Raw genomic sequence first — 14,197 nt, 5'->3', positions numbered from 1 at the left:
ATGGAAGAGGTGAACAGCTGCAACAGAAACCACATGGTCTGCAAAGCCTAAAATATTTACAGGCATATCTCATCTTATTGCACTTCACTTTAATGTACTTCTCAGATATTGTGTCTTCTTACAAATTGAGGTTTTTGACAACTCTGCGTCAAGCAAGTCTGATTTGGGGCACCACAAACAGCACCCTTAAAACAGCAAACTTAATAAATGTTATATGTGTTCTCACTGCTCCATTGATTAGTCATTTCTTCATCTCTCTCCTCATCCTCAGGCTTATTCCCTGAGAAGCAACAATATTAAAATTAAGCCAGATCTCTCTGGTGTGCCTAGCAGAAGCAATTCCAAAACTTTTCTGAAAGGACACTTTCAACCTAAGTGCACAAAACTGCCATAAATTAAGTCTCATGGAATTAACTCATAATTCAAGTGTGTAATACAAAGAATACAATTCACCTTGGCTGAGAATTAGGAGATTCAACAAACAATATTAGAGCATATGTCATAAGAATTTCAGATAACTGAATTAACAAGCGGTTTGACTAAATAGACACTAAGACTAAAAAGACAATTAGACTCCAAAAATCAATATAAAAAAAACTCTGGCTGGGCTCAGTGGCTCAGCCTGTAATCCCAGCATTTTGGGAGGCCAAGGCACGTGAATTGCCTGAGCCTGCAGGTTCAAGAACAGTTCGGGCAATATGGCAAGACTTTGTCTCTACTACAATAAATCCAAAATTAGTCAGGCATGGTAGCACACACCTGTAGTTCCAGCTACTTGGAAGGTTGAGGCAGAAGGATCGCTGGAGCCCAGCAAGTCGATGCTGGGGTGGCCAAGAGTGTGCCACTGCACTCCAGCCTAGGCGACAGATTGAGACTCCAACTCAAAATAAATAAATAAATGAATAAATACCCCAAGAAGTCAGAGAAAAGCTTAATATTATAACGTGATAAACTAGACATGCACCCAAATGATTAAGATGAAAATGTAACATACTGGGTGCTGACAAGGATGTAAATAACCAGAATTTCCATATACTGTTGGTACAGTGATTTTGAAAAATATTTTCAGCCTCTACTGAAGCTCAACATATGTATACTCTACGACCTAGATTCCACTCTTAGAAATACCCAACAGAAATGTGTGCATATGTTTACCCAGAGACAAGTACTAGACTGCTCATAGAGGTACTATTCAAAATAGTCAAAATTAAAAGTTAACCAAGTGTCCATCATTCAGTAAAATGGATAAAGTGGTAATACTTAATACTAAACAATGAAAATGAATAGTCTATGACCATATGCAACTGTAATTAACTAAATGTTTATGTCCCCTTAAAATCCATATGCTGAAACTCCAATCTCCAATGTGAGTTTAGGAGGTGAGGACTTTAGGAAGTAGTTAAATTTAGATGAGGTCATGAGGCTGGAACCTCCATGATGGGATTAGTGCCCATATAAGAGGAGACAGAGAGCTTCCTCTTGCCACCATGTGAGGGCACAATGAGTAGGTGGCTATCAGCAAGCCAGGAAGACAGCTTTCACCAGAACCCAACCATACTGGCATCCTGATCTCACACTTACAGCCTCCAAAACTGTGAGCAATAAATGTCTTGTTTAAGCCACCCAAGTCTATGATATTTTGTTACAGCAACCCAAGCAAAGGCAGCAGCAATACGGAAGATCCTCATAACTGTTAACTTTGCGAAAAGAAGTCAGACATAAAACAATGTCATATACTTCTATGTATATGAAGCACATAAAAAGACAAAACTAATTATAATGTTAGAAGTGGTTACCCTTGATGGGTAGTAGAGACTTCTGGAGAACGAGTAAAGTTCTGTTTCTTGATTTGGTTGCTGGTTTGTGAAAATCCATCAAGCTATAAATTTATGATATGTGTAATTTTGTACATTTATAATAAATATCAAAGTTAAACCAAGGCTCACACTGGTAATCCCAGCACACAGGAAGGCTGAGGCAGGGTCATGCCTCTGTACTCCAGCCTGGGTGACAGAGCAAGACCTTGGTTCTAAATAAATAAATAAATAAATAAATAAAGTCAAAGTTGAGAAATATATACACTGACTAAAACCCTAATGAAAGAATAAATCAACACACAAAAAAGAAGAGGCAGTTGTAGGGGAGGGGGGCAGAAATTGTTTCAGAAATAAAAACAAGACATAACAGTAAATAAAAGTAGCCGAAGGAATTCATTATCTGGAAAAAAAGATTTGATGAAATTCCCTAGTATGCAGCACAGTGAGACAAAGAGATGGAAAATATGAAAGAGTAATTACACCCAGAATAGAATGAGAGGACATAAATAGAACTACTAACTAGAAGAGATGCAAAATCCAAAGAAATAAAGAATGAGAATTTTCTGGAATTGATAAATATGAAAATTCAGGCTTATGAGTAATGCGTTCCTAAGCAGAATAATTACAAATTATCTACACTTGGAAGCTTAATATTTTAGTGTTGGGAATGTTCTTAGAGATAGACTAGTCTGTCTCCTTTAAGAATGAAGAAACTGAGGCTCAGATTAAATGATCTGCCTAGGATCAAAAAGCTGATTAATGGTAAAGACAAAAATAAACATAATATGCTGCATTTTAAGGGTTATGGATAAGAAGAGCAAAATAATTCCTGAACTTCAACTTGCCTACTGGTATCACCATTTATAACAACAATCTGAAGATATTCCTATTCATAAAAGAATTTAACTCACAAATTGACAAATGAAGGCATTACTGATTCAACTGCCTTAACAAATGTGCTTAACAAATAGTATACAATGAACAATTAGAACAAACTGGAGCTGCTCATACATACCTCAAAGAAATAGTTTCAAGACAATCCCTCTATTTAAATTTAACTACAAGACCATTACAATCATTTTAGTGCATAAGTCTCACATCTATTATATTCTCTATTTAAATGTCTCAACATTTTAGAGTGCTTTAAATCACATTTTTTCTATTATATACATTATGATATAAGATAATTTACTCTCTTCCTTTGAAACAGAACAATTCACTATCTAATTGAACCTTCAAATGCTCATTGTTAAGTCAAATACAAATTTCAAACTGGTCAGAGGGGCATAAAATGTATTGAAGACCAGATATAAAATGCTCTTTTTTAATACAGTGAATCAATTCTGATGATGAGTCAATGGCTTGTATTATTTAAGAAGAAAAGACCTAGTCAGTACAGGTATAAGAAAATGTGTTTAGCCCTTATTCACATTTCACAATTTTGAACTCGTAGAGAAAATTTGTTTATTTTAAAGATCATGGATTTTAAAGCCATAAATAAAATAATCCTATGGCTTTTAACAACTTTTAAGACAATATTTTTCAGAAATATAAAAAACTTAAAGTGTCAAAATGTAGTGATTTAGTATGTTCCAGGTTGAAACACTTTCAGGAGTTTCTTATCTTTTTCTTACAAGTAAAACAACTTTATTATGTGATAAAGCTTTAGACCTAGAAATATACAAAGCACAGATATTTATTTAATATTCTGATTAAAATGGAAAAAAAACCAGTTGATATTTAAATACTAGATTCTCAGGAGAAAATGAATTTGTTTTATGAATGAGTCTTGAACTTTTCAGAGCATCTCGATCAGCTTCAGCTTCTTATGAGGGTTAAGAGTATTTTAAAAAGTCAATACATTTTACTTTCATACTTATAATCCTGCCAGTGACAAAAGGGGGAGAATTATTAAAATCAGTTAGCAAATTTAGCTAGCAAAAATGAAAAATATAACTAAAATATGACAAGAAGCCATGAAAAAGATTTCTATAAAGTACTGTATAAATAACTCTTACAAATGTGTTAAAGAAACCATTAAGATACTTAGAAACCATCACGACACTTACTTATATAAATGAACAAAGTATACAGATATGTCACACAAAAGCAAATGAGAGAAACTTTAATCACTGCCTTACACTTAATACATGTGCAACAACATAAAACCCCTACACAAATGGTGACACTGTAAAATGTTACAGCTCTTTGGAAATGCATAAGGTAAACATACATCATAAAATTGTTCATAGTATTTTACTTAGTAATCCTACTCCCAGGAATTTATCCAAATAAAATTGAAAACTACTTAAGTATTCAACAATAAGGAAATGGTTTAAATAAATTATAAATGTAAAGTAACATAATTATAATAATCGTGATCAAAACTAAATACAAATGGATAATATCAACTGAAAAAGTCTATTAAAAAGTATAGGTACAAAAAAAGCATAGGTGTCTTAAGACCATAATTATGTGAATTAAAAAAGGGAAAATAGTAACATAAAAATTAAAATTCTAAAGTTAGCATTAGGATGGTGGGGATAATGAATAATTTTCCCATTTGACTAAATTTCCTTCAATGCTTTCAATATAAAAGAAAAAAGACTTGCTGTCACTTTAAAGTTTGTTTTAAATGATCCCTACCCTTCCCCAGTAGTAAATTATACGTCACAGATGTGTTCTAATATTTCTCTATTTGAACTTTAACTTGCAGTGAAAGAGGATGCACTATAGCCTGTGCCATCCCAATGGGTAGAGGAAGCCTCTGCCACCTTGGCTGACATAAACTGCAGGGACTAGATGTGAATAATTGCAAATTTTCAATTTATAACTTTGTATTTGGTATTTTATGTTAATACATCATGGTATCAATACTCTTATAATTTTCTGTCCCATACTAAAAAATTAGTTTTCACATTTTCATTTAAAATATGTTGCCAGTATGCTGAAAATGCTCTATTGAAGCTCGCAGCTTTTAATATACAGTTTCTATTAGCTTAAGCACAAATAAAACCACTTTAGTTTACATATTTTAAAATTCTGAGTTAGAGGTTGCAAGCAGGCAACCAACTCTTTAAAAAAAGGTAATCTATAGAAATCGAAAGTCATATTTTATGAAAATTTTAATGAGTCTTCTTTTGAAACTATATTTGAATAAAAAGGATTTGAACGTTTCTGCAGACTGACTGCATAATATACTACTTTCCCATAACAAAAATAAGAAGCACTTGTTACATACAAAATTTATTTTGTAATGTGACTACATTTTCAAAATTATGGTTAAAGAAGCTTTCAGAAATTTACTTGGATAAAAACATTTGAGAATAACTTTTTAAATATTTAGAGCAGAAGAAATAGGCTGGAAATGCAAAGCGGCTATCTCAACATCTATAAATATCACTTGAGAAAGCAAACAACTGAAGAAACAATGTCACAGGGATTAATGCCCTATTAAAGAGATACATAAATGCTAAAGAATAAAGAGAAGAAATTTTAAATTGAAGACATATTCTTTAGTTTCAATTTAAAAAGTTATGTTACTTAAGTAACATGGTACAAAGTGATCCACTGTGTTGAAACTACCAGAAAGATATCTCATAGATGCCAAAACACAAAGCTTATGGGGCTATCTTTTGCTCTAATAGCAAAAGAAAGATGAATTTAATTCAATATTAGTCTTCTGTTTATATCCTATTAGTGGTAGCAGCAATAATCTGCTTCATTTACAAATATTTATTATAAAAGTTTATTCATTTCCAAGATCTAAACAGACACAGGTATTAATTACTAGATGAGTGGTTTTATCAAAATGTTTTTAATAATAATAAACTCGGCAAAACACAAGAAAGAGATAATAATGGCCATTTAAACACAGTTAAAGAATCTCAGTAAAATTGACCCTAAATGAAGTCAAAATAACACTAAATTGCATTCACTATAAAAGAAACTAAAGTTAAAGAAACATGGTGCTCATATTTATTTTTTCTTTGATTAGAAAACTTGTTCAACTTTTTCACAGGAAAAGACTGATGACAGATCAAATTCAGAAATTTAGTTTTCCTGAATCCAATCAAATTTATATTTTAACAACCTAAAAACATCCTAAAAGACATTCCATAGTACAGCCAAGAACTGAACAAGTGCAAGGTCATTTATAATGTATAGCAAATAAATTGTATGCTATTGGAACTGTAAATGATGAACATTTGTCTTCATGCAAAAAAAAAAAAGTTAGGAACAGTTGTTTTTTTCTAGCATGTAGCTTGTCATTTCGCATCTGCATACAGGATTCAAATGTCAACCAGGAAATGACGATATTTCCAGAACAATATCAACATGTCTTAATTACATCATCTTCTCCCTTTGTCTCATTTAGAGTTATATATTCACAGCTCAAAACCTGTTCATTAGACTCCTCAGGTTTTGATTTTTTAAGTGCTAACTCTGCTGGGAAAAGAGATGAGCAATGCTCAAGAGACTGTGCAATGTTATCAATTGTCCACTTGTCTTCAGGAAGGGCATGCTCTTCCAGCGTAAATGGTCCCTGTTTGGTTCGGGTCAGCTCTAGCACATTGGCACAGGAAGAGAGTTCTAAAGCAACAAAAGGTGAAAAAAAAATTCAGAAGACAAATGATTCAGTATTTCATACTCTATAATTTTTCAAATGACAGAACTTGTCTCAAGCCTCTCAAAACCACCCCCAAAATAAAATAGTAGTAATGCAACATAAGAACCAAGAGCCTTAAGATAAAGAAATGACTAAGTAGTAAAACAATATTTAATAACTCACTGCATAAACCACTTTAAAGTCAAAGAACTTGCACACATTTTCCTTATTTAAACCCAAGTAGCAACCCCTTGAGGTGATTATCACCTTCACTTTACAGATGAGATAGTATGACCTGTCCAGTGTCATGACTACCAGTAAATGACAGAGCCAGAACCACAACTTTCTGGTTATGTATGTAAGGCTATGGCTTCCAGGTCTTAAAAAATTTGATTTGAATCAATGAAAATAACTTTTAGAAGGATAAATCTCTTTTTTCTGATCTCTACTTTGGGCTAAAATGTCTTGTACTTGCAAAAACATTGGCCCTTAAGTTCATTATCTTGCCTTCATTTTCTGTTCCTCTTTTTCTCTTCTCTCCCATTAGGAGCATTTCACTGCAGCTGCTGAGGCTGATAATTGCATGTCATAAAACGACAATGCTTCTAAAGCTGAAGGCAGCAAGAGTTCAGTTTCTAAGGCCAGTACTCAGAAATAAGAAACACAAAAAATTCCCTCTTCCCATCGAAAAGGAATATTACTCTCTAAATGATAATTCATCATTCATTTTTATGCTTACCTTTGCCAATGTCACTAACCAAGCTTCTGATATAAAAACCTCCTCCACATTCAACATCTGGAATGTTAACAGTGACATGGTAAATTGCTAACCTCTTATGAAATCCACTTTACATAGAAATGATGCCCCAAAACAAATGTAAAAATGCACTATGCAAACAATTGAGTGCTAAAATATTTATGCGCATAAAACATAAATTATTCATCCAGCAGCATATGTGTTTTTGTGAGATTGAAAAGTCACAGTGTGGAGAAAGCAAACAGCAGAAACTCACGAACACATTTTAAATTAACTGGCAAATCATACCACTTTAATACTTCAGCCTTGTTCATTTAATAGGTTTTAAATAGTTGGAAATCTCAGCTTTGCTATCATGAACTGAAGATTTTTAAAAATATTTTCAAATTTGTAGGCCTTGTTCACTTAATAGATTTTAAATGGTCGGAAATTGCAGCTTTGCCATCCTCGGCTGTAGATTTGTAAAATATTTTCTGATTCGTACATTCAAAAACTATAACCAACCAACCAAGAAAAAAGTCCTTTACATAGCAACTAGGATTGTAAAACAAAACTAAGCATAATTAAATGTTCTCTTGGAAATACTCCTGAAGAAATCATGAAATAATTTAAAATTACACAATGTCCCAGAACTGAATGTATATCTAAGCATCTTCTTAGCACAATGTAACAAAAGTTTACTGGTTGAGAACAGGGCTCTGTATTATTTTTATTTAGCAACAAGACATTCTGAAAAAAAGCTGCCACATTTCTACACAAAAGGACTACATTCTAGCTGTTTCTAGTCTCGCTTGTACAAATACAGCCATTTGGGGGAATTAATCAAAACTCACCACCTGGAGATTTTAATTCCCTTCCCCCCACCTCCCCAGTGAGCTCATGGTTGGGAGCCACTGCTGAGATAAAAAACGGGCACTAGGATCCAATGTAGGTGTGCTAAGATTCTTACATATTTGACTTTGGTGAAAAGACAGTTTTGACCTTTATACTCTCTAGTAAACAAAATATTTATGACTTAATTACAAGGGAAAAATTTGAGTTTTTCTTACCTTCTTTTTTTTTTAGATAAGAAAATATAGTTTATTTAAAAAGTAAATTAGAAAGAAAGAGGAGATTCACCTTCCCATGGCAAGGAAGGGGGCCAAAGCCAGGAAGCATGGTAATAGCCATAGCTCAAAAAGCACATGGCCACACACACCACAGTCTAGTCAGGTAGTGGCTGAGTTTTTCTTAATTTCATAAATAATATCTACTCTGCCAAACCAGCTGTTCAATTTCATGGAACAGAACAAAACATTGTATAGTGTGTTTTTTTCAATGTCTGTCAAATATTTTGGAATCAGGAAACTGATTAGGAAACTGAAATATTCTGGAATCAGGAAACTGAAAGTAGATGAAAAGGAGTGATCTTTTTATCTAATTGTCCAAAACCACATTCTGCAGGAGTAATAATGCCAATAAGAAAAAGCAACAAAGTTTAGACAAAAAGGATTTGGAAAACTATTTCTAAAAGGAATCCCATTCATGATATTCAGGGTAGGATCTATTTAAGGGAGTCTGATGATTAAGAACTACAGCTTTTGATTTTTCACAGCTATTATAAGTTCACAACTTTCTGTATCCAGGAAGATAACATTTCCAAACAATAGAAACAAACTTTTTGGTTTCCACATTTATTTCAAATATGAATTATAAATCCAAATGGTAACCTGAATTTAAAATGTGACCAGGTGTCCAAGAATACATTTCTGCCTTGCCAATTTTTTCCGTATTTTCAGGAACTTTAGTAGCAACTTTCAGGTGATAAAGAAAGGGGTTGGGGGGGGGGGGGGGAATCAGTCTACTCTTAGCATTTCTTGTCCAGAAACTAAAAATGCTTTTAAAAGGAGAAATTAATGTCAGCCCGAAAATTGAATGTATCAGGTACTAGCCAAAATGGGAAGAAAATCATCCATCAGATAATAAAAACTAAAATTAAAAAATATATACTCCTTACCTATTCCTCTCTGTAGCGAGCTAAAGTATGTTACTTCCAACTTTATAGTAAGACAACACAGTACAATGGAAAGTTAAAAGGCATTTCTAAACCTCCAAACAGGTGTCTCATTAAATGTGCTACCAAACAGGTATTAACAAATCCTAACCTTCTTTAAATTAAAATGTTTAAAAATCTCCAACATCCTAAAGAATCCATCAAAATTATATAAAAGTAGCCAAATATAAAGTAAAAGCACATGTAAATACTAAATACAAATGATTTCAAATTTCTCCATCTTACCTAATGTGAAAAAAGGTGGCTGGAATTTTTTAAGAGAGATACTATATACAGTAACTGGCCTGGCAGGTTTCGCTTCTACTGCTTCACCTCTCTTCATCAAAGTTGAAAGTCTCTGTCCATCTTTCTTCAATGCAGAATAGCTTGAGAGACAAGAGAGGGAGTGAGGGAGGTAAAGGGAAAGCAAGAATTGATAGAGAATTAGAGAGACTGAGAGATAATAATTCCAGGTATCATATGAAAAGAATGACAAGCAGCTCTTTAAATTGAAAATTCTTCTAAAAACTGAACTAGTTTTTTTTTTTCTTTTCCACTCTACAATGCTGTCATAGATAAGAGTTCCGAAAATATCTCTGAGCCTCAATAAGCAGTGTTGCCAATTTTATTCTTTAACCATCTTTCTGGAAATGATCTATTCATGTCTTCTCACTTGTCCTTATTCTGTATTAAGGGCACAAGAAATTTAGTAGCATCTGGTCATAATAATCTTTCAGATATATTTCCTTAAAACAATTTCTATTAAAATAACAATTCCAGACTTTAAACTTTATTATAAGGCTACAATAATCAAAACAGCCTGGTATTGGTACAAGAGAAGGCATATAGACCAATGGAACAGGATAGAGATTCCAGAAGCAAAACCTCAATTTCTAAACCAACTCATCTTTGACAAAGCCTCCACCATAAACCACTGGGGAGAGGAGAACCTATTCAGAAAATGGTGCTGGGAAAACTGGCTGACCACATGCAGAAGATTGAAACAGGACTTCTACCTATCATCATACACAAAAATCAACTCTAAATGGATCAAAGACCTAAACATAAAACCTCAAACTATAAGAAGCTTAGAAAATGCAGAAGACACCCTTATGGAAATTGGAACTGGCAACCAATTTCCGATCAAAAACCCAAGTGCTCATGCCATAAGAGATAAGATAGCCAAGTGGGACCTCATCAAATTGAAAAGTTTCTGCAAAGTCAAAGAAACCATCAAAAGAATGGAGAAACAGCCCACAGAATGGGAAAAAATATTTGTCAACTGTATATCTGACAAAAGGCTACAAGGTACTCAAACATGCCGAAAAGAAAAAAACAAAACAGCCCCATTCCAAAGTGGGCAAAAGATATGAACAGACACTTCTCAAAAGAAGACATATGAGCAGCCAATAGATACATGGAAAAATGCTGTCATCAAAGAAACACAAATTAAAATCTGAACTGAACTGTGCCCCCACATTTGAACTGTAAAACCTGAACTGTACCCCCACATTTGAAAAAAATAGAAAAAAATTTTTCCACTATCAAAACGTTCCTTAAATGCTAATAAGCAATTAATCTACTTAACAGATCTTAGCTTTTGTGATAAAATTTTATCAGATAACAAAATCCTTGAGATAATCACAGAAAATTCTAAAATGGTTCTTATAAATAATTTTAATTTATTTTAACAACTATCCTAAATAATGTTTATACAGCTCTTGCTAAAAATTTTAAAACTTTACATTTGAGGCAAACTCAAGAAGAAACATTTCCCCAAAGATATTTCAATGTTCTGGAAAAACTCAAGATTTTAAAACACAAAATAAATACTGCATTCTAAAAGAATTGTCAGTAAGTTATCCTGACACATCCCATAGCCATTCAGTCATTTTTTTTTTTAAAAAAAAAGCACTTTGCTTAAAATGGTAATGTGCACAAAACCATGGTTAAGTGGTGCTAAATGTTTGTGTCCCCCTAAATTTTGCATGCCAAAATCCTAACCTCCAAGATGATTATTAGGAGGATACTAGGAGGTGGGGGTTGTTGAGAAGCGATTAGGTCATAGGACAGAGCCTTAGGAAAGGAGTTCGTGCCCTTATAAAAGAGGCCCCAGAGAGCTGCCTTGCCCCTTTTACCATGACAGGACACAGCAAGAAGGTGCCATCTATGAGAAAGAAGGCCCTCACTAGACACCACACCTGCAGGCACTGTGATCCTGGGCTTCCCAGTCACTGCAACTGTGAGAAATAAATTTATGTTGTTTATAAGCTACCCAGTTTGTTACTCTGTTATCACAGCCCAAACTAGGACAAGTGGTAAAGCAATACATTTAATAAGTTATAACTCTCATCCATATCATTTGCTGCAGAGAATAGTGAAGCAAAAGATTCTGCCCAAAAAAGATGGTCTCAACACCTGACAAGCAGTGGACATTAGCACTCTGATGCAGCTCTGAGGCCCGTCCCAGACTAGACTAGTCCCTTCACAGCAGTTCTGGGAAAAGTGACATCTACGGACTTCAAAACTGCCCTGATGTATGTTGCCAGAATCAGAAATGCCAATAAACACTGGAATAGTACAGATGTTAAGCTGTAGCCACAGCCAGGGCCAAGAGATCACACTGTGCTACCTCCTCGAGAGTGTCAATAGCCCCACATCCTAAATCAGACTCAGCTTTACTTGATCATTTGCCATGTAAATTTAAAGCGTCCTTTGCTATATAGTAAAAGGAAACTAATTTATTTTAATTAGAGTAATGTTAATTATTAAGAAAGAAAATTACACATGAATCCAAATTTACTAATTGAGCTTACAGAGGGGGTACTTGCATTATATTGCCAGTAAATTTCTGTAGAATGCCTTCGATATCTTCTTGTTTTATTTTATCTGCCAAAAACAAACAAACAAAAAATGACACTAAAGCAACCACAAAAGTACATGTACCTTTTTCATGGCATCAATAGTCCTGAAAATTCATTAAAAATTTTTTCCAACAAAACAGACATTGCAGTATATATTTTGTAGACCAAATTTTACCTTGTTGAGAAGAAGAAAATGCACCTTAATGAGATAAAGGGAGAAGAAAGTCTCATATTCTTCATTAAGACTAAATTTCCTTTGCTTCAATTTTCTCTCCAATAAAAGTAACCCAATCATCTTATATGTATTTAGTTCTGACTATGGCCTTTAGAGAAACTAAGTAAAATGCCACATTAGCTGCAGAAGTTGTCCTGCAGTGATCAATGATCAGGTGATAAGAATACAGCAGAAAAATAATACCTGTAAGTCCTCTCCTAAGTTTCTCTAGGCATCAAATATTATAAATAATTTAATATTATTTTACCTGATTTCAAAACAGTTCTGTGTCATGACATAAACTTTACACACTTACATTCAACTATGTCTTCAAGTGTTCTGTGTCCCCCTTACCCCTCGCTCACTTTCCCTGCTCTTGGAATTCTTTTAACTGAATACTCTCAGTTAACTGCAAAGATAAAACAGTGCAAAAGGAATACACATGCAAGAATTTCAGCATGCTACTAGATAAGCATTTGTTAAACAGTACTTTTAGAAAATGTGAGTGAAGACACATACATAAAGCTTTTAATATCTGTCACTTGGTCATGTGCTTCCTGCTTTCGTTTGCTTCTCCAAACAAAATGATGCAATATTATAGTTCTATAATTTTAAAAACTGTAAACTATGATACACTGAAATTCAATATTTAGAATTTTCATACTTACAAAATAGTCTTTACATATATTTCATTTGATAATATACTAAACCATATAAATGTTCTATAACCTGTTTAGGTCACAGTCAATGGAAATAAGTTTCAGCACTATTATGATTTTTGTAGGAAATTTATCCACACTTTTTTATTCTAGTATATGCATGTTACATTTGGTTTTATTTGAAGAATATTAAATTAAAATAATTGTGCTTTCAATCACTGTTCCATTATCAGAATAAAAACCCAAAGACAGCATGGAATACTGTGCCCAGATTTCAATATCAACCCAGCAAGACAGTTTTAACCTTAATCTAACCTTGATCCTTTAAAGTTAAACACAAACAAAAGACTAGAATCTACTAGGCTCAAACAGACAGAGAAAGCTACAAAACTCCAAGGAATTTCCCTAACACCTAGCAGTTCCAAAAAGGCAGATCTCAGATGGCTGTTTTGTTCATACTGTTTCTCAAACATATATCTCATTATACAAATGAGGATTTTTCCATGAAAATTTTTTATTCTACTCAACATCAAGACATAATTATTGGTGGTACCTTAGTTATGCAAACATAAGATTTCCAAATCTACACAGCCAATGCTATCACCACGCTGGCACTTGCTGAAAGAAATGCCATTGTTGACAAACTGCAATAGTTCATAACTTAGCTACACATTTTTCAAACAAGATCAAGAGGCTATTTCTGTGAGGCTGTTCTCTTTACTGACATTCCAGCAAATATGTACTCTTTTTATAATGTGTTTGTGGCTGTCTTTTACTGTTATCCCAACACACAAGATGATGTGCTCTTTCTTATTCTACTTCTGCCATATTGTCTCTTTCTCTGACTTAACATCTCAGGCATTTATGAATTTGTGCTGTTCATTCTGCAATTAATCATACACAATGTGTAACTACTCTCTCTCTCTCTGTATATATGTAGGTATTATCTCACAAATGAAATTCTAAGTTTCTCAAAGGCAAGGACAGTTTTTCTTCTTATATAACATACACTCTTAAGATGGCACTCAAGCCATTCTTGCTGAATTTAATTTGCTGAAGAATAATAGAATTTCAACGTTGAAGGGCATTTAAAAGTCACCTAAGGCTGATCATTCATTGATGTTGGAATCACTAGACAGAAAGCCTAGGTAGTAAGTTATTTTATAATAAAAGCTAAGCTTGAGTTATGTGAGTATGTAGTACAAACTAGCTATATCTAAGACATGGTATTAGTCTAATACAAAT

The 14,197-nt window shown here is 33.5% G+C and overlaps 1 protein-coding gene across 2 annotated transcripts in view; it reads right to left on the bottom strand.

Moving 5' to 3' along the window:
• Window positions 1–3,914: 3,914 nt before the first annotated feature.
• The window catches only part of TRUB1 (TruB pseudouridine synthase family member 1), a 40,936-nt gene continuing 30,653 nt past the window's right edge, over window positions 3,915–14,197 (bottom strand). For both annotated transcript variants that reach the window (XM_008063408.2, XM_021715189.1), the window contains 4 exons: window positions 12,032–12,104; window positions 9,462–9,601; window positions 7,166–7,222; window positions 3,915–6,410 (listed from right to left, as the gene is read on the bottom strand). In XM_008063408.2, coding sequence (XP_008061599.1) covers window positions 6,151–6,410; window positions 7,166–7,222; window positions 9,462–9,601; window positions 12,032–12,104 — 530 coding nt within the window. In that variant the 3' untranslated portion in view covers window positions 3,915–6,150. The remainder of the gene's footprint in view (window positions 6,411–7,165; window positions 7,223–9,461; window positions 9,602–12,031; window positions 12,105–14,197) is intronic.

This window comes from Carlito syrichta, unplaced genomic scaffold (genome assembly GCF_000164805.1).
Source record: "Carlito syrichta isolate Samal-C Ts95f unplaced genomic scaffold, Tarsius_syrichta-2.0.1 Scaffold306834, whole genome shotgun sequence".
Classification (NCBI taxonomy): Eukaryota; Metazoa; Chordata; class Mammalia; order Primates; family Tarsiidae; genus Carlito; species Carlito syrichta.
Note: the sequence above shows the minus strand (reverse complement) of the source record. Positions and strands in the feature narration are given on the sequence as shown.